The sequence below is a fragment of the Puma concolor genome, chromosome D4 (assembly GCF_028749965.1).
Source record: "Puma concolor isolate L17-30 chromosome D4, mPumCon1.1.hap2, whole genome shotgun sequence".
Taxonomy (NCBI): Eukaryota; Metazoa; Chordata; class Mammalia; order Carnivora; family Felidae; genus Puma; species Puma concolor.
In genome coordinates, this window is record NC_141679.1 from 3063846 (window position 1) to 3083978 (window position 20133).

At 51.1% G+C, this 20133-nt stretch overlaps 2 protein-coding genes and 1 long non-coding RNA gene across 11 annotated transcripts in view; all 3 read left to right on the forward strand.

The window, feature by feature from the left end:
* Positions 1-3074: 3074 nt before the first annotated feature.
* Positions 3075-7865, forward strand: CKS2 (CDC28 protein kinase regulatory subunit 2). The gene is made up of 3 exons (XM_086684816.1): positions 3075-3256; positions 6126-6253; positions 7533-7865. Exons 1-3 carry the CDS (start codon positions 3198-3200, stop codon positions 7583-7585), a joined length of 240 nt encoding a protein of 79 aa, XP_086540942.1. The 5' UTR covers positions 3075-3197; the 3' UTR covers positions 7586-7865.
* Positions 7866-9260: 1395 nt separating this feature from the next.
* Positions 9261-20133, forward strand: part of SECISBP2 (SECIS binding protein 2) — a 41934-nt gene continuing 31061 nt past the window's right edge. For 3 of the 9 annotated variants that reach the window (XM_086684824.1, XM_086684827.1, XM_086684831.1), the window contains exons 1-5: positions 9261-9418; positions 10259-10404; positions 15347-15596; positions 15828-15951; positions 17370-17599. In XM_086684824.1, coding sequence (XP_086540950.1) covers positions 9383-9418; positions 10259-10404; positions 15347-15596; positions 15828-15951; positions 17370-17599 — 786 coding nt within the window. In that variant the 5' untranslated portion in view covers positions 9261-9382. Of the gene's footprint in view, positions 9419-9460; positions 9830-10258; positions 10405-15346; positions 15597-15827; positions 15952-15976; positions 16170-17369; positions 17600-20133 lie in introns of those variants that run through there. The other 6 variants (XM_086684825.1, XM_086684823.1, XM_086684826.1 and 3 more) reach the window with 6 other exon arrangements.
* Positions 10411-14255, forward strand: LOC147574661 (uncharacterized). Its single transcript, XR_015243388.1, has 2 exons — positions 10411-11960; positions 12193-14255. It is a non-coding gene; the product is annotated as an uncharacterized LOC147574661 (long non-coding RNA).

Here is a 20133-nt window from a genome sequence, read left to right on the forward strand (position 1 = left end):
ATAAATATTTTTTACTTCTTTAACTGTCAAAGATAAATGGGATAAAACTTCCTAGGAAGAGCGCTAGGAGTTTGCTGGGAATTGAGAATTACATTCAAAAGTACACTAACACTGAACAGCAGTGGGTGCGGTCGCTGAAGCTGGCATATGCAATCTGATGCTTTCTCATGTATAATTATTCACAGAAAAGTCAAGAGGATGATGGAGAGTAAGCATTCAGAGCTCAAACTTGAGCTTTGTTCTATGTGCTGTCGGTCCTGAATGAGGTCATGACCTTGTGCTTGTATTAGTGGAACAGAGAGAAACTCGTATTTTAAATAATATACTTAGTCTTACTTACACACAGACTTGATCATCGGAAGCATCTTCCACTGATGTGGTGAATAACTGCTTTTCATATAATATGTACATTTAAAATTTCAGCTTGTTTAGAATGGGAAATTGGGGTCAAGGCAGGCTTTGTACTTGCACTGCTGTCCTTCATATGATTGATGTGGAGGCCCAGAAGGGACAAAGAAAAAAATGTTTATGCCAACTGTACGGTGCCTTCTAGACAGGCAGTTAATAACTGGAGCAGTCGAAAGAAAGAATGCATTCCCCAGGAGGAAGGCTCTCTTAGCACACTGCCTGGTCTGAATGACTGAATATGGACCGACGGGCTAGTTTTGCCCTTGACCTCTTTGTCACTGTGCTCAGTCCATGAGCACTTCCCTCTTCCTATCAAGCGAAGTCTCTTTCTAACGGGGAGCCCCTGGTGAGGTGGTTCCTTCCGCCCCATCCCCCCATTCCTCCCATTTACCTTTATCACATCTCATCTGACCTGATCTTGCTGAGAACATCAGCCACCCCACAGTCATCAAAATGCCCAAACTTATCAGCAAGGAGTCCAAGAATCCCTTCCCAGTCTGGCCCAATTCAGTTAGTTTTCTATTGCTGTTTTTACAACAAACTTAGTGTCTTAAAACAGCACAAATTTATTATCTGACAGTTACAGAGATCAGAAGTCTGAAATAGGTTTTACTGGGCTCCAATCAAGGAGTCTGTAGAGCTGTGTTCTTTCTGGGACTTTCGGGGAGAAGCCACCCATTCCTTTTCCAGGCTCAAGGGGCCACCTGCGTTCGTGCCACTCTGACTTCTCCTTCTGGGACAGCTCCTCCTCTGGCCCTCTTGCCTCCCTTGTTAGGACCCTCATGATACCCCTGGACCAGCCACTATAACGCAGGGTCATCGCACCATCTCAGACAAGGTAACATATCCACAGGTTCCGGGGATCGGGATAGGGACATCTCTGGGGCTGTTTTTGTCTATGACATCGATCCTCCCAGATTCACGTCCCATGGCCTTCCTTCCCTTGACCTCTGCATTCTACATTCCCAGCACATACCGGGTTTCCACCTGCAGGTCCCTGACAGTGCACAGTAGTGGTTAAGAGGCCAAACTCTGGAGTCTGACTGTTGGGGTTCAAATCAGGGTCTGCCACTTACTTGCTAAATGGATTTGGACAAGTAGTTATTGGTGTTGTTTTCACCTGGATCTAAATACGATTATAAGGGAAAAAGGTAAAGGACACCACAAGGAAGCAGTTACCCAAATCCAGACTGCTTGCTGTTCCGCAGGCACCCATGGCCTGCTTTCTCATTGAAATCTCTATTATAAAGGATGGTGGGTCACCGTGTGGGGGGGGGGGGGTGAGAGATGGATCCAACCAAATTGCATGTTGGGGCCCAGGTCTGGATGTGGAGGTCAAAAGGGAGACAGTCAGGGAAATGTGACTCTAAACCAGCCCTCAGAGGATCATAAGAATTATGTAAGTGTAATAGTGGCATGGTGCTAAATATTCTTAAAGTTTTTCTTAAGACCTACCCCATAAATACAGCGATATACTCATAAGCACCCTTTCAAAGCGAAATGACATTATACCTGGGCCTCTCCAGGGAAAAAAGGAAGAGGGGAGTACGTGAAACAAGATGGCCAGAGCATGAACCGCTAAGCTCAGTGACTGGGTACCCCGGACGTGATTATACTACTCCACTTTTCCACCTAAAATTTTCCTGAATACGTCTCCGTAAAAATAAATCTCCTAGAAAGCTACTCATTCCTAGGCTCTGCCAGAAAGTCAGAGGTCCCCCTGTCCACCTCCCGTGACGGTTTATCACATCTTTACCATCACCGCACCTCATTACCCCCAATTATTCAGGCCTCCGGATGCTCGCCCGGTGCTGGGCACAGGTGGCCCGCAGAGGCGCTGGGCAGGGGCGGGACCCAGCAGGTGCGGCGCGCAGGTGGGCGGCGGGGGCACCAGCAGGTGCGGGACCGGGTGGGATCCCCGCCCTGCGCCCGCCGATGCTCCTGCTCCAGCGGCGATCCACAGCGGTCCCGAAGCGCAGGGCGTGTGCCCGGTGCGGAACGCGAGGCGTCAGTCACCACGAGGTCGCTCTGCCACCTACAGACAGCGGGTTCACGGGTCCGCGTACTTCCTCCGGCGACCTCAGTCTGCCCGACGTGGGCTCCGGACCGCGCCGCCCAGGGCCTGGCCACGCCCGCCCGCCGCGGGCGCCGTTACCCCCCGGTCCCGAGGCCAGGCCCGCGGCGGCCGGGAAGCTGGCTCCCCTCCCTCCCCACGGCCGGACTGCCTCACCTCCCACGCTTCCAAAGCCCTTCTCGGGCCGCCCAGACTGCGCCTGCGCGAAGGCGGACGCTAGGCGCGCAACCCCACCGCGCTTCGCCAAGCCCCGCGATACCTCACCCCTCGCGCCGACCCGCCCACCCCAACGGCTCGGCGGACCTGGAACGTTCTAAACTTCTGCGCACGCGCTCTGCGGCCTTTAACATCCCGGCTCCGCCCTCCTCGGCCACGCCCCTTTCCTTCCGGGAGCTTTTCGTCCCCACGTCTTGCCAATCATCCACTTCTTCCATGGAGCGACCTCGCAACAGGTCTCTGATTGGCTCATCATGGGAGCCAACGCCTAGGATGGGGGGTGACGATAGGCTGTGAGCCGGTCTCGCCTCCCGGCAGTTTGCGCGAAGCGTGATTGGCCGACGCCTCCGTCCAATCAGCGGTGGGCTGTCGGATTCAAACCGGGAGCGTTTGGCCTGCGGTCGGTTGGTCACAGTCGAGTCGTTGGCTTGGCCTGACGTGGACGTGTGGTCCTGCTGCGCCCGCTCTTCGAGCCCCGTTGCTCCCGCCCGCCCGCAGGATGGCTCACAAGCAGATCTACTACTCGGACAAGTACTTCGACGAGCATTACGAGTACCGGTGAGGGGCCAGCCGGCCGGGCTCTGGGCGGAACCGAAGTCGGGGTCGCAGCGCGGCGGCCGGGGTTCGGGTCGGGGCCCGAGGTCGGAGGTCGGGTCGGGCGGGAGTTGAAGGACGGGGGGCCGGGGTCGAGGCCGGGTCGCCCCCGCCCGGGCGGGCGCGTGCGGCCCGCCGGCCTCCGCCCTTTGTTCGCGGAGGCGAGGAGGCCAAGCGGGCCAGGGGGCGAGCTGCCTGGCTGGGGTGTCGGGGTTCGGCGGACCGGGGCAGGCGGCGGGGCGCCTACCCCTCCCTCTGGTCGAGGCCGTGTCCCGCGGCCTCGGTGTGCCGGCCAGGGGGCGTTCGGCTCCCTAGTCGCCGTGAGACGCGCCCGGACTCCCCCCGGCGGGGGGACGAGCAGCGAGGACGCGGCGGCTGGGAGGCGCTCGGCACTTCCGGCCGTGGCCGTGCGGGGGGCCGGCACCCTCCGGGCGGGGCTCGGGGGCGGGGCTCGAGGGGGCCCCGGGGCGGCTGGCCTCCAGTCGGTGTTTCTCCGCTCTCCTGGGTCTTAGAAATGTGTTTTCTGGGGAAAAACGGGGCGTGTTTCCGGGCAGCTCTACCGATTAGTCATTCCTGCCCCGGCTAGAAAATGCGGTTTTCTTGCCACACTTCGATTTGAAGTCTGCCCGCCCAGTTTTGTAGAGGAAGAGCACAGACACGGTTCTCCCGTGGTGCGTGGGCCTAACGTGCCGTGACGCGCTGCGGGCGTCCGACGGCGGGCTATCGGGGCTGGGACCGGGCGTCCTGCACCTGGGGGCCCCAAGTGGGGAAGGTACTTTCCGGGACTCGGGGCGGTACTTCCGCCCTTGGTTTCCGGACCCCGGCGCGGTTAGTGAGGAGCACCGCGCAAGGTAGACCCCCCAGGCTCGTAGCCCAGTTAGCCGGGCGGTTCGTGGTGGGAGAGGGCAGCGGGAAATTGGGTCTGTTGGGTGTTTGGTTTGTGCTGTAGGTACAGACGTGGCTTTTCCTAGTTTCCTTATGCTGAGGCTGCTCTGCGCCTGGACTTGCAGACCAGGTCCTGTCGGCAGTCGGCCGTCCGCCCTCCTCGGCCGCGTCTTGTTGCTCAGAGCCTCCCGCGTACCTGGCCTTGGTCTCTGCCCCCGCGCCCGCGGTCGGGAAGGGAACGTTGGCTTTCGGCAGTATTTTCTCACACGGAGTTGGGAAGCGTCCCAGTGCAGTCAGCCGCAGTTCTGTCGGTGAAGCTGCTTCCACCGCCCGGTGTTACCTGGCCGGAAACAGCCTGTTCCCGCGGTTGTGACTCAGGCCCGGTCAGCGGGGACACGATTCCGTGGTTGTGCGTGGCGTGGCTACATTGCGCTTCTCTGGGAGAAATGTAACAGCCGTTGCTGTGGAAGGCGGAGACGACATTTGTAGAGCCTTGAACGTGTCTGTGAAAGCAGCTTTTCGAGGTAACACAAAACACACGTTTATTGGCTGGCTGTACTGGCAGGAAGGCTTCGGGTCAGAGGTTGGCTATCAGTAAGTATGGGGGCCTCACGTTACCTGTGGGTTTTCAACCGCGCAGGGGGTCAGGGCCCCTGACCCCTTGTTGTTCAGGGGTCAACTGTAGTGCACTGGCACTGGTAAAAAGAGCATAATTGGATTCAGCAGCCTCGTGGCAGATCTGGCAACACAGTTGTTTTGAGGCTCATTTCTTTTTTGTAAATAATACGAAACGGGTATTTAATTCACCAGTCACAGACTTAAGTTGATGGCTGAGTGCTAATGGGCTAGGGGTTCCGTTTTCTCCCGTGCGGAAAAGGGTCACCGACCAGATTGCACCTTTCTCACCCCACCTGGCCAACGGACTCAGGTGGTAGGTATTTTACACAGGTCAAGAAACTGGTTATGGATGACTGTGCAACTTTACTGCTACTGGGAATGGTGATTTATAAAGTTTTTTTTTACTGTAATTAAGCAGGGTGCACATTTGTTCTTAAGTTGTGTGAAGTTACAATTATGTTCTTGATGGTTTGACATTGGAGAGTATTGCAAGCCTTCCTGAAAAAACTTAATAAGTTTTGGATATAGGTCATCTGGATACAAGTCTGTAACTTATGGAAAACTGAAGGTCACTGTGTAACGTTGTCAGGTACATGTATATGTGGGACTTGGGTTTGTTTTTGATTTGGATTTGGAAAAAACTTCTAGGGTACATAAGGACTTGTGTGTACTGCAAATCTATAACGTTGAGTAGTGGGAAACCCAAATTAACAAATTAGTTTTTTTCTCTCTTCTGTAAAAGGCTGCATGGGTCTGGGACGACCGTTCTACGGTCAGAAACCATCTCCAGTTTACAAGGCTTCTGTGGTCTTAGATGGCTTCTCTGGCTCCCTGATCACATCAGTCGGCTTCATAACAGGAAAGAATAAGGAAGAGAGTTGGGCACGTTCTTCCCTTTTGAAGACAGTTTCCATCAGTGGCATATTTTCTCCTTACACCCTATTGGCCAGGATTTAAGTCCTCAGAGGTAGCTGTAGGGCTGGTTGGGATGTTTTGGAGAACCATGAGCCTGATTTCAGGTATGGGCTTCTGTTCCTGAAGAACATGGGGACAAGTAGCAAGCAGTCTCTTGGAGAAGAAAAGAGGAGTCCTAAAAAAATGTCTTCTGCTTTTCGACCATATATTCTTCTCTCCCTATTTTGAACATAGGCCGTCAGAAATCAGAATTAGAGATATTAGATGGTTCTGAAGATTGACGCCAACAGTAACAAGAATTGCTTGAAAAATCTTTATTTTGAACTCAGATTTTGAGTATCCTGAAAATGTATTTCTAAAGTGCTCATAATTGTAGGAAAGGTGTATTTACTAATTCTTGGCTGTATCTTAACAGGCATGTCATGCTACCCAGAGAACTTTCCAAACAAGTACCAAAAACCCATCTGATGTCTGAAGAGGAGTGGAGGAGACTCGGTGTCCAGCAGAGTCTAGGCTGGGTCCACTACATGATCCATGAGCCGGGTAAGTTCTGCCATTTAGGAAGGCATTAACTGAGATAAAATAGTAGGGTTGCACTTGTGGAAAATTGTTGAGTAATATTTGATACTGAGTGATAATCCCAAAGTAACCAGTAAGTTTGAATGGCCGATTGCTTTCCTCCCTAGAAAGAATTTCCATTTTATAAAGTACATAATACATGAGTGAAAGTAACACGTTATTCTACCTGCAAAAAGATAAGGAGTAGAAACAAATAGGCAATTCTGTTTTATTTTAAAATGTCTTTTTTTTAATGTGTTGTTATTAATAGTATTTAATTTTGCCAGGAGTATAATTCTGGTGTTCCCTCCCACCCCTGCCTTTGAAAACCAGGAACTTATTTTAAGATACTTTAAAGTGTCCTCAAGTTCTGTGCATAGAAGTTAATGCAATTTGAAGTGCTTTTGATGTGTCTTTTTGTTTAGCCTTCTAGTAAGGGATAATTATTATCTACCACATTAAGATGAAATTAGATAACATAGTGAACCGTGCTATGTGTGTGGTGCATTATGAGTGTGTTGATGTGTGGGGTTTTCCAGATATGAGATGGTAAAGTAAAACTTGTGGGGCTAAATTCTACCTTTGTGTTACTAATAAATCTAACTTAAACAACTTCTGATGCCTTCGACAAAATTTGAAGGCATACTATAGCAGCTGAATTAGGTGAAACTAGAGCAGTCTTGTTTTCTGCTTGTTGAAGGAAATCAGCAGTAGCAGCATCAGAAACTGAATTAAAACTTTCTTAGGATTGGGGCATTTAATCGTATCCCAGTTCAAAAGCTCTTTCTCCAGCTAATACCAGAGCAACTGGGGAACTAGGGAACCCGGGGCCCCCACTTACAAAGAAACAACCTTTGGGAATGGGCCCCAGGGATCTGTACTTTCTACAGGCCGGTGGGTTTTGATTTTTGTATTCGGTGTCTTTTTCCCATGGAGAGAGGTAACCTTTCTCTTTTCCACCGGAATGGAGATTCTAAAGGTAGAAACCATTTTCCCCAAAGTGATTTCTCTACTTAGTTAGCGTCTCTTTCTCCAGGGTAGGTAAAATAAAAAAAACATGGAGGGGAATATTGACATTATCAGCTTGTTTTCTGTTTACAGTTGACAGTGACTTGAAGCAAAATGTATTTCGGATACTTCAATAAGTAACAGTTGATCGTGGATTCATTTTATTTTGGTTCAATTCAGAATTTGAATTTTGGATTTAGTGAATGAAAATTAACTGTATTGTATTAAAATTATATAAAATGTTTTGTTTCCACAGAACCACATATTCTTCTCTTTAGACGACCTCTTCCAAAAGAACAACAAAAATGAAGTATATCTGGGGATCGTCAATTAAATCTTTTTCAAATTTAATGTATATGTGTATATAAGGTAGTATTCAGTGAATACTTGAAAAATGTACAAATCGTTCATCCATACCTGTGCATAAGCTGTATTCTTCACAGCAACAGAGCTCAGTTAAATGCAACTGCAAGTAGGTTACTGTAAGGTATTCAAGATAAATTTCTTCTAGTCAGTTTTTCTCTTAATATAAGTGCCTGTTTGACTTTGCCTGTTATTTTTGTTAAATAAAGTTTATATGTTGCATTTATTTACTGGGGTTTGTTTATTTAAAACAATTTTTGTTTTAATGTTTATTCAGTCATTTTGAGAGAGAGTGCCAATGGGGGAGGGACAGAGAGAATCCCAAGCAGGCTCCTGGCTGTCAGGGGGGAGGGGGAGGGAGTGGGGGAGGGAGGCTTGATCTCATGAACCTTGAATCATGACTTGAGTAGAGATCAAGAGTCAGGCTTAACTGAGCCACCCAGGTGCCCAAGGGGTTTTTCTTAAGGTTAATTTGTGTCTACTGAGGTGGTTAGATGATTTCAGTTTTACAATGTTGGTCTGGAGGAGATAAATGTAAAGAAATATTAAATGGGTGTAAAAAGGCTTGGTTTGATGAGGGTTCCATGAGTTCACTTAAAAAGCAGGACTGTTTCATAGAGACATTAGATTTCACCTGTCTGCTGTTAGTTTAGTTCCTGGAGAACGGTCCAATGTGTCTAAGAACTGTCCCATCTGGTGGCCTTAAGGGAAACCACTGAATCCTATTCGGCTCCATTTACCAAGTAGGTGTAATGCTCCCCAGAAAATACCACCGCAGTTTTAAAGTTGAAAGGCACTGTGAAACACCTTTTATTCCATATACATGTTGTGTCTGTCAAATTGCCTTTAGCTGCTATGGTACTCTAGGGTGAATGCAAACACAGACTATCTTTGCTGTGCTGGGGAACACTTTCAGATGACAGTCTGGTGGTCCCTCCTCTGCTCCTCTGTCTTCGTACATGGACGAGGACTGCAAATCCTACCAGTGGTGCTGAGCAGCAGCCTAGAACTCCTTTCTGCCCCTGGGGGCCCAGGGTTAGCAAGCAAGATGACAATTGCTGTGTGCGCCTTGTTGCCCTGTGGGAAAGCCAAACAGTACAGAGTGAGAGGGGACACCGGCCTCCGCCTCCAGCAGTGGTGGCTGCCAGTTCCTAGGCCCAAACCTGGTGAACCTAGCAGTCCCCATTTCCCGCCTTAAATTCCTGCTGGTCCGCGAACCCAAGCGTCCATACTGGGGGCAGCAACCTGCGGCTTGGCTCCTAATTAACCCCTACTGGCCAGACAGCCCGCGGGAGGGGGGGGGGGGCGGGGGGGGTGGTGCCCAACCCAACCCCCAGGCCGCCCGCGCCCGCCATGGCCACACCACGCCACTTTCCCTGACTCCTTTCCTCGCGGTCATTGGCTGTCCGCCGGAAGGAAGGCGGCAGCCGTGAGCCGATTTTCCGTGCTCACTTCCCGGGTGCGGGAAGTCCGTGCTTTCCTAGGCTCCACACACCACGTGGTACGCGGCCCCTCCCTCCGCCTCCGGTGTCCCCCGCCCCGCCCCACGCGGGCCCTGCGCGGCCGCCGCCCTGCGCACTTCCGGCCGGGAGCGGGGCGGGGCCGGGCGCGTTTCTGTGACGCACTTCCCGGCGTCCTCTCCGAAGGCGGAAAAGCGGGGAGGAGGAGCGCAGCGCGTCCGTGCCACCTGCCGACGGGGCGGCTGCTGGCCTCGAGGGCAGGGTCTTCCCCGAGCCGTGCGCCATGGCGTCGGAGGGGCCGCGGGAGCCCGCGGGCGAGGTGAGGACGGCGCCCCGCACTGGGGCGGCGGGGCGGCCTCCTAAGCGGGGGAGGACGCGGCCCCTGGAGGGAGGCCGTCCGGGTGCCCGGGGGAGGCGACCCCGCGCCGCCTCGCCGCGCTCGTGGAGGGGAGCGGCCGGCTTCCAGTAGCGGTGCGAACGTGCGCTGGAGCGGTAGCCGCCGCCGGCCCGCCGCGAAGGGAAGAGTGTGCTTTGTAAGCGCGTCCGCGGAAGTCAATGTTAGTGCGCTTCAAGAAACCGAAGGAGCGGGTTTTACGTCCAAGTCCCAAGGGTGTGGGGCGCTAGGACGATTTCTAGCAAAGCCTGCCTCTGCGTCCCCACAAGACAGCTTTTAATGGTTCGCCGAGCGAAAAGCAACGGTTTTATGTAACTTTTGAGAAATTCGGTGGAGGTAAACTTGCGCGGTGCGTTTGTGTTTCCGTTGGCCGCTGGCGAGCGGTTGTGGGTTCTCCCGGACTCAGGCGGAGAGAGGTCGGAATCCCCGCACTGCGGGTGGGAGCGAAGGGGGCGCTGTCAGTTGTCCTCACTACGTGTTCTGGATGGGATTTTATTTCCGCTCTCACTGCCTGCCCTCCCCGCCCTTTGTAATATTTGGTAGAATACTTTTTTTTTTAATATAAAAAGCGTTGGGGGAGAAGTTGTTAGCGAACAAATTATTATTTTTATGAGCGCGAGGTATTTGAACAACGGACGGTACTGGGATTAGCGTTTCTGGGGCTGCTAGAACCGAGCCGCTTTCTTGGGTTTTTTTGGTTCACATTTGGCTTGCCTCAGAATGTCTGTAGTTAACCACCTCTCCACCCTTTTTTTTTTCCCTCAGGGCATCAAGTTGTCAGCAGATGTCAAACCGTTTGTCCCCAAATTTGCTGGGCTCAATGTGGTGTGGTCAGAGTCTTCGGAAGCTCGTGTGTTCCCTAGCTGTGCATCCCCGTATTATCCGTGTGCTCAGGAGTTGCCGGGGCCTGAGTACGTACTCTTCTCAATGTCTTGTGGTACCTGGGGACCCGATGGAGGGAGGTTAGACTTCGATATATACCGCACCTAACCTGTTTAAAGTTCTCGAAAGACTGGAGGATGCTCCTCAGCCGAGAAGGGTCTGAGCCAGTGGCACCACCTAACTGTGCCCTGCATCAAGACGGAAACCTCAACTCTCCCTTTCTCCACACTCATGCCATCATTTGGGGCAAAGAAAGCATGGGGATTGCGTTGCATTCGTTAGTAGGAAACTTAATTTCAGGGATCATCTGTGCATAGGGTTTGAAACCATATCAGGTATCTGATGGGACAGGGAATGGGCGGCAGATAGAAGCCCAGACAAAGAAACCTGCTCTTTGGGTTTAAGGTTTAACATTTTAAAATCATGCTTGGGGAGGAGTGGGGACTCTCAAACATGGCTGCTGCTTTGTGTGGATAGTACTTTGGAAATTGTTGAGTTTTGCTTTAACCATTTTTCTTTATAAGCGTCCTGGAGAGAACGATTCTTCGAGTTTGGGTTATAAAATTCTTCTACGTTTGAGTTGAAAAGGAGGCTTATGTTGTTTTTTAAGTTTTCTTTTTCCTTCTTGAGATTTCATTCTTTAGGTATTTAGAAAATGGTTTCTGTTATTAGCTGAGTTTAGAAAAACACGTATTAAACGTTTTGCGTTGTTCTGTAGAGTACTTGTAGGTTTTACTTGTAAGGTATGCATCCCCTTTATGTGAGAATTGTCTTTACACTCCTTTAATGTGGGTCATACTTGTTTCTTTTCCATGTCTGTATAGTATGATTGAAAATAGTTTAAACTTCATATAAATTCTACAGTGGTATTCTCAAAGATGAAAATTGGAATAAATAATAAAATTATCAAGCTGTCTGATGTACTTAGGTTGTATTTTTTTTAATTAAAAAAATTTTTTTTAATGTTTATTTTTGACAGAGACAGTATGAGTGGGGGAGGGGCAGAGAGAGGGAGACACAGAATCCGAAGCAGGCTCCAGGCTCTGAGGTGTCAGCACAGAGCCCGACGCAGGGCTCGAACTCACAGGCTGCGAGATCATGACCTGAGCCGAAGTCGGACTCTCAACCAACTGAGCCACCCAGGCGCCCCTAGGTTGTATTTTTTTTGACAGGGTTGGAGGTTCTACCTCTATGTGCTAGGGTAGGAGTACCCAGGTTTTCCATTGTAATTTCATCCTTTGTAAAAGGAAGGTTGGCATGGATCACGTTTGAGCTGTTCTGTCCCTTAGGTGGTTCACAAGATAAAGTAGGAGATATATTTCACTCAGTGCCGAGGATTCGAAGCCATGTACTGGGTGGGATTCCAGTTACCCGAAATAAAGGTGGAAAACATTCCTGCAGCTAAAGTAATGTTCTGGCAGTGGCATGAATGGAGATGAAATTGAGGCTTAAAGGATTGCTAAGTTTAAAAATGAAGTTTCTTTATCTCTTGTCCTTTTTTAGCTTTGATTTTTTTTTTTTTTTAAGTTCTTTATAAGCAAGGAAAAGATTGACTGACAGTATTCCTTCCTGAGAAAAAAACAAGGTCGGGGGCGCCTGGGTGGCGCAGTCGGTTAAGCGTCCGACTTCAGCCAGGTCACGATCTCGCGGTCCGGGAGTTCGAGCCCCGCGTCAGGCTCTGGGCTGATGGCTGGGAGCCTGGAGCCTGTTTCCGATTCTGTGTCTCCCTCTCTCTCTGCCCCTCCCCCATTCATGCTCTGTCTCTCTCTGTCCCAAAAATAAATAAACGTTGAAAAAAAAAAAAAGAAAAAAACAAGGACAAAGGCACGAAAGCAGAGGGGCGGGGTCAGGAAAGACAGGGGCCTTTGAAGGGGACAAAATGGGGATACACATATTTGAGAACTGATTATCTGGTCTGTTCTCATGGAGGCTAAGAAGTCTTTGCGTGAGCCAGATTTTGTGCAAATGGGGATCTCCTCTGATGAAAATAAGGATAGCATTTTCCATGAGGAACTTGTTTCCATGCTCTTGTCCCAACCCATGGGGTGGCGGGGAAGTGTAACGTTCTTTCTACACCTGAGAAACCGAGGCTAGAAACGTGTTCAAAGTTATTCAGGTAGGTAGCGCCCAAACCAGAGTTAGAGTCTGTCCTGACCTGTGTTCATGCATAGTCCCCAAAGCTGCTGTGATGTTGGCAAGCGTTGGGCCTTTCAGTGTGTTGCAGTATGCTGTGAGATGTGGGTGCTTTTTCCTTTTTTTTTTTTAAGTAGGCTCCACGCCCTGTGTGGAGTCCATTGTGGGGCTCAAACTCATGATCCTGAGATCAAGACCTGAGATGAGATCAGGAGTCGGATGCTTACCCGGCTGAACCACCCAGGTGCCCCATCTGTGGGTGCTTTTAAGTTAAAATCTCTCAGCAGTGAGAACCTGTAGTCCTGGACAGAGTGTGGCTCAGGTCTGTTGGGTGGCTGGAGCAGTGGCTGGAGCCCAACACATCCTGGCCCGGCTGCAGGGACTGGGGGCGAGACTTTGCACGACCATCAAGGACAAAGGAGCAGGTGTAGGGCTTGGGAGAAGCCTGCATGGTTCAGGCAGGAGGTGGGGAACTGTTGGTTGTGTTTTAAATGGTGTTGTTATGCTCACTCCTGGATTCTTGTTCTACTCAGAGGGAGAGGGGCTTGAAGGCTTTGACTGGGTTGCAGGCACCGAAGCTAGAGAAGAAAATACGGGGAGCCCTGCTGCTTGGAGTACAGTCTTCAGTGGTCCGTGTGGGTGTTGGTGGGAGAGAGGCTGTGGTGATTTCCGGCTGAATGCATGCACAGTGGTGCGGTCTCTCCTGGGAGTGTGAGTGGGAAGAGGGGCTGCTTGGGGACTAGCTGTACAGCTTGGTGCTCCAGTGCCACTTGGGGAAGAGTGAGCCATTCGGTGGGACAGCCTGTAGGTGGGAGAGCAGGGCCCGGAGTTGGCGAGGGTAAGGGCCTGCAGGTGCGGGTGAGGTCTTGGGGGGAAGGAGGACAGGTGTGGGCTCCCGAGTCTGACTGGAGAGGAGGGAAAGTGCAGGGGAGCACCCTCCACGGACAAGCTTTTGGAAGGTGGGATGGGACCAGTGGAGCTGTTCAGGTGATGTGACAGAGGGCCAGACCCTGAAGATGGCATGGCGAGGAGGCGACCGGGCTTGCAGGAAGGATGTCCTGGAGACTCGGGACTGTTGGTAGGGACGGGGTGGGGAGAAGTGGGCAGGGAGCTCAGTGGGGATCGTGTGAGCATGGGGACTGGGGGGGGGGGGGCATACCAGCTGTAGAAGCACTGCCAGTGTAAAGGCGGGGGGTGGGATGAGACGCTGGGTGTGAGGGAGGTGTGTTCTGTGGTTTAGGGTCATCTGGGCAGTTTGTGGCAACTGGAGTTTTACGACAAGCCGTTTGAAGCCCCAACAGATGCCGTGGGATGTCTCTGTGACATCTGATTGTGTGGCGCTCTCTGCGCGTAATTGTACTGGGCTTGGATTGGAAGGAAAAATACCAACTTTCCGGTGGGAAGAAAGACCAATGGTGACCTGTGCAAAGTGGGACTAGATTGTGAGCAGAGGCGGGACCCGGACCAAGGTCTCTGGACTCCTGGATGGACATTTTCTGGATGACCACAGCCTTCAAAACCACCGGATCCTGCGTCCCTTTTTCTTCCTAACCTGTTTCGTCACTCTTTTCATTTGTCCTGTTTTGGGACTTGGGCCGTCATCTTTTTTACTATTTTTTTTTTGCTGTCAACCCGTCTTATTTTCCCGTGTTCTCTTCTGAAGAACAGATTCTTCACTTTTATCTGCTCCCTATTAGATTTTCTGAGCTTCAGATAAAATAAAACGGATTTGCATCTAGAGTTAGCATAGTGGGATGAAGCTTTGAATCTTTTTCTTTGCAGAGTACAGCACTAGACTAGGTGCACAGAGGCAGGTACATGAGGAGTAGTTAATTGCTAGAATTAGTGGGAGATCTTACAAGGTCTGAGCTTACTATAAAATGTCGTGGGTTTGTAGACCGTGATAGCAGGCTGTCCGCAGTTAGGTACCGTGTGGGCGTGAATGCAGTGAACATTCTGGTAAGTGTGTAGCAGGTCTAGCCTTGTCACCTGGGCGGTGACTCCCTTCTCCTGCAGCGCAGGCTCCTCCTTGCGGCAGAGCAGAACCTGTGCCTGAACCTCTGGCCGTTGAACAGCGAGAAGGTGATGCAGGTGTGTGCTCATCAGCTCTGATTTTCCCGCCTTTCAGTGGCCCCGCACACTCTGGGATTTCACTGATTTTCCACCAGAAAAGTTGCAGCTCTGGGAAGTCACAGACACATCTGGTGCTTATTTGTGGGATTCAGAAGGTCCTGTTTTGTGTCTTAACTCTTCTGCGTAGCATTTCGCCATTGTTCGGCTTTCACTGCAAGGTGGTTGAAACCCCTGGCTGAAAACCATGTTTGCTAACAGAGTCAGCGTTAAGTCACATTTCGGCAGCCCGAGCAGATGGGGCGTCTGGTGCCCGTGTCCTTGGCGGGGTTGCAGCTCCTGGGCCGCCATTTGCCTGCAGGTTCTGGGTGGGGCTGGCAGGTGGGTTTGGGCGGCAGGGCCTGTTAGAGCCCCCTCTGCAGGGAGAGTGGTCTGGATGGCCCTGCTGGCCAGCGTGGCTGAGGGAGTCTTGCCCCAGCATTTGACCCCCTGGGAGTGAGGAGCTGGGGCGTCCCTGGGCTTTGCCGTACGTGTGACACAGTCCAGTCACGGATGCCTCAGCGCTGCTGCGAGCACGTGGGACTGGGTCTGCGTCTGTCCTCGCAGAGCAGGAAAGAAATGCTGGGAGGTTTTATTTGGCTATTACAGATCTTTCAGTGCTAGAACAAATGACCTCAACAGTAGTGAGAAGTTGAAACGTGTCTAGTCCAGAAGTGCTCCTTGGTTTGTGGTACGACATCTGTCACTAAATTTGCCCTTTTTATCTAGGCAGAAACTCTACGCTGAAGATGTGGCCTTTGGAGCTTCAGCTTTTCCACCTCAGTATCTGTCCTCTGAGCTCGCTGTCCATCCGTGCGGCTACTCTCCTTACCCCGTGGAGTCTACACCGCGCGTGTGCCCGGTGCCCGGCGCCCCGTATGCTTACGGCCACCCCGGCTGTTACCGAGCATTTCAGACCCTGAAGCCACGGAGCGAGCAGGTGTGCGCTCTCCCTCAAGGCACAAGAGCTGTGTTTAAGGTTCGCAGGTGCCGTGGTGTGTCGGCTGCTTGAGCGTTTAAGACGCAGAGTTGGTCGATTCTCACGTGACACTTCAGTGTCGCTTATCACTTTTGTGTCTTTAAGAATTGATTTTTGTTTAAGCTTTTTTGAAATGTTTGAGTTGTGAATAGTTACAGATTTGCAATTTTAAGCCTTTTGTATGAGGGTAGGTTTCCTTAATTCATGTTAACTTTTTAATTTTTCCTGCAGAAAAAAACGTATGATGAACAAAAGTTTGATAGCAAGAAGGCTGACGGATCTCTGCCATCTGATCTAAAATCAGGTAGAGGCTCACATCCTACTTACATTCTCGCGGATTCTAATTTGAAATCAGGTGACGGTGACAGACTCTCTGATGTTATATCGTCCTACCCCGTTCGCCCCAGAAACGCCACTGTCCTTTGTACACCGGTTCCTGCGAGCATGCTCGCTGAGAAGAGCAGAGGCCAGTGGGCTCCTGTGGGATCCTGGAGGCCTCTCCCCCCGGGGAAGGACCTGTTGTTGGGGAGGCTCCATGATGTGCCCTTTCCTGTGCAAGAACCCACTTGGCGAGTAGGTGACACCACAGGCCTCGGAACATGTCCTTAAGCAGATTGCAGCCACATCCTCTACCGTGTTTGACCATGTTCGTTCTTGAGGTCGCTTCTCTACTGTTCATGTGGGACGCTTTTTAGTAGGTGGGAGAGTTTCCTGTTTACATCCCATCGTGAGCAGTAGCAGACCTGGGCGGTGTAGTTACCCAGGGGACATGTCTACTCTGGCCTTGGAAACTGCTGTTCCAGGCTGTGACCAAAAGTTAGCGATTCTGCGTGGTACTTTTTCCCGTAAATCATGTACTAGTGCAGTTTAATGGCTTATTTATATAGAGTCAAAGTCTTTTTTTTTTAAGTTTATTTTGAGAAAGAGACAGCATGAGTAGGGGAAGGGCTGAGAGAGAGAGAGGGAGGGAAGAAGGGAGGAAAAGAGAGAGAATCCCAATCTCCGCCAGCGCAGAGTCCGACGCGGGGCTTGAACTCCCCAAACTGTGAGATCATGACCTGAGCTGAAACCAAGAGTTGAATGCTCAACTGACGGAGCCACCTGGGCATCCCAAGAGTTAAAGCCTTTGTAGTAGCTTTATTTTCTGGGAACGGTCAACTTCTTTACATGTGTAACATATTACTTGGTATACAAACTTTTCTCTTTGTGTTGACTTTACTCCAAAACCATTTGGCACATGGGAACGTGAAAGGGAAGTTGAACAGTTAACCGTAATGACTCTGGTCTCATGATTAAATGCAGGGGCTTCGTGGTGTCGCAGCCCACATTAGTATTCATCTGTTTTGGAAGGAGACAAATGGGAAAGAGGTTCCAGGTTTAATTTTACTTGCTGTGTTTCAAAATTCCTCTCTAGTGTGGAAGATTTGACACTGAAAAGAAAATCGTTGGCCTCCCTGTAAATTTTCAGAACTCTATAGATGCAGCATAATTAGATTGAGGGAACTCGTTCATCGGCTTTAGGACTGTGCCCAACGTTTGCGGTGTGCTTTGCTTGTTTCTGCCCGTTGGCCGGGCCAGAGCAGCTGGCCCCTGCGGTCCCTTCCGTTTTCCACCGTCTCGCAGGTTGGCAACACTAGCAAAAGCGAGGGCGTTTGGACAGTGCCGCGTCGCTGCGTCAGCCGCAGTAGACTTCCTGCTGTGCAGTTGAAGCGTGAGTGCGGGTCAGCGCACGGCCCCTCCATCTTTACCCCGCTTTTCATTCTGCAAACACAGATGGTTATCACAGACGAACGGACAGGAAATCCAGAATCATCGAGAAAAGTGCATCTGCCTCCAAACCAGGGTTTGAATTTACCAGGATGGATTTTCCTGAACTGCAGGGTCCAGAGAACAGGGAGATCGCAGAGACACGGAAGCAGCCCCGGTGGGGGCCTCTGCGCTCCGCCTCAGCTGACCTCTCTCTCCTGGGAGAGGTGGGGGAACCCGCCGCGGGGACAGCAGAGGTGAGTGCGGGGCCTCCTCTCCGTTCCATTCCTCTTCCCCCGTCGCCCCCGTGTGGCTGTCACGGGCGGTGGGTCTTGGTGTGCGGGTCGCCAGAGGACCTTCTGTGTGGGCTGCGGCCCCGAGTGCAGCTGCTGTTCTAGAAGAATCCCCTAATTAGCCGCTCTGTGTTTGCTGCCTGCTGCTGCAGCTGCGCTCGGTTCTGGTGAGCGTCCCGCTGCCCACACGGCTCCTCGAGAGCATCTGCGCCAGCGTGGCATTGGGCAGCTCGCTTAGCGGTACCGACAGAAGTCGTTGTAGTCAAACAGTAGTATCTCGGACTGCAGGGAGTAGCTTCCGATTTTTTCTGGCCTTTGACCCATACCTCTCGCTGATGAGTCCACGGACTCTGCAGAATGATGGCTGGAAGTGTGTTTTGTTTGCCGCTTAGTGACTTTAAAGTATGCCGTGTTCCACATTCGGTCTCACGGTTTGAATTCATCCAGGTTCCAGGAAAAACATGATGAGGTCAGTAGTCCCTAAGACGGCTTGTGACAAATATCTGTTGTGGGAGGGCGGGAAGGCCAGGAGAACAGACACCAGGAAGGGGGCGGCTCCCCCCTCCACTTCCCCCTTGAGCGGAGCGGGCATTCTGCCTCCTCATACGCTCTTGGGTGCCGAGGCGGGCAGAAGAGCCACTGTTCCCCCACGTGGCCCCTGTCCCTGTCGCACCGCGGCGCTTTCCGGTGGCTCAGCTGTGACAGGGAGGGCCGGCTGGCCTCCTCATATACAAGTCTCTCCGCTTGGTGTGGCCCCGGCTGGGTGTGTGTGATAGCTGAGCGTCCAGGGGCCCCCGTCTGCATCACCGCTGCTCTGTGCGTATCCGAGCCCGTGAGCACTCTAGGGAAGTGGGACAGGACTCCGGGGAGGGCCGCAGCGGGTAGGGTCTGACACGTTCTACCGTGGTCACCTGCTCCTGCTTGAGCACTGCGGATCTGGACGAAGTGAGGCACACGTGCTGTGTCAGGACATTTACAGACTCATGGCCTTGTGACGTGTTCACACTCAAATTACATGTGGAGTTTAAAATTTTTCCTTTTAGAAGGAAGATTTTCCTTAGTAGTAGATCTTTAAACACAAGAAAAAAACAGTTGACCTTGAACAACACAGGTTTGAACTCCACCTAGTTGTGGAGTTTTCTTTTTTTTTTTCTTTCCTGATAAAATCAGTACAGTACTGTAAACATATTTTCTTTTCGTTGTAATTCTCTAAAATGTTCTCTTGTCTCCAGCTCTTTTCGTCATAAGAATACAGCCTAATGTGGGATGTGCGTGTTAACCCTTCATGTGGTCGATAATAATGCTTCCGGTCAATAGTAGGCTATTACTAATCAAGTTTTGGGGGGAGTCCAGAGTTAACATGTGGATTTTTAACTGAACTCCAGGGGTGAGCACCCCAACCCTCAGGTTGCTCAACATCTGTATTTGTCTGAAGTTGTACAAGAGGAAACTGTGTTAAGCATTTAAATCTTTTTTTAATGGAACGTTGTGGGAACTAAGGGGATTCCCCTCAATTTGAAAGAGCGGGGGAAGGGCAGAGAGAGAGAATCCCAAGCAGACTCCGCTGTGTCAGCACAGAGCCCAACTCGGGGCTTGAACTCACAAACAGATCATGACCTGAGCCAAAATCACGAGTCGGATGCTTAAGTGAGCCACCCAGGCACCCATGTTTGAGTTTTTAAAACTTTGGGCATTTTTCCTTGTCGTAAGCATTTTGTGGAAACCGGTGGCGCCGAATCTTTATTGATATGTGTAGTTTACGTGATTGTTCTTGAAAGCTGTTTCTGGTGTTTCATTGGCCTCGGTGAGCGTGTAAGTTACATTTATTAGAAGAACAGGTTGTGTTTAAGTAATTTTATTTTTTATTGCTGGGCTCAGATTTAATGAAATGGCAAAGTGGGAAAAGTTTTGAAGGATATGAGCTTTAGAATTTATTTTAAACCCATTCAGATTTGATTGTGTCACTTACCTTTTGCCTTGAGCACTGCCTGTCACCTGGCAGTCTTCGTGTGCCCACCTGCCCCCATGTCGTCTGCCGCCTCGTGCTCCGTGTGTGGCCCTTTTTGGCTTTACAGAAGGGTGTGTGGGTTACAAGACGTACGTGGGTTGTCTCTGGACCTTCGGGTGGACTTTGGGTGTGGGGAACCGTGGCTCCCGCCTTCTCTCGGGGGCCCCCGGCCGCAGGCGGTGTGGGCACTTGTGTGCTGGCGCGGAAGTCGTGTCACACTGATCTTTTACAAGGGGTGTGGTACGTGTGCGGCGATCCCCTTGCTGGGTGCACGTAAAAGCAACGCACAGGAGTTTGTCGCCTGGCAGCGAAGGGAGCTCTGGGGGCTCAGCTGAGCTCGGCGGGCGGCTTCTCCTGACAGGAGTGAGGTTTGGCATTTCGCACTTATTATTTATTTGGATTTGTTAAAAAAAAAAAAAAAAAAGCATTTTAAGTTTATTCATTTTGAGAGAGACTGAGCGTGAGAGTGCGGAAGGGGCAGAGAGAGAGA

Coding starts and splice junctions, on each gene's coding strand:
- CKS2 (XM_086684816.1), top strand. CDS start 3,198: ATGGCTCACAAGCAGATCTACTACTCGGACAAGTACTTCGACGAGCAT. Junction 3,257..6,125: donor GACGAGCATTACGAGTACCG/GTGAGGGGCCAG, acceptor GTATCTTAACAG/GCATGTCATGCTACCCAGAG. Junction 6,254..7,532: donor CTACATGATCCATGAGCCGG/GTAAGTTCTGCC, acceptor TTGTTTCCACAG/AACCACATATTCTTCTCTTT.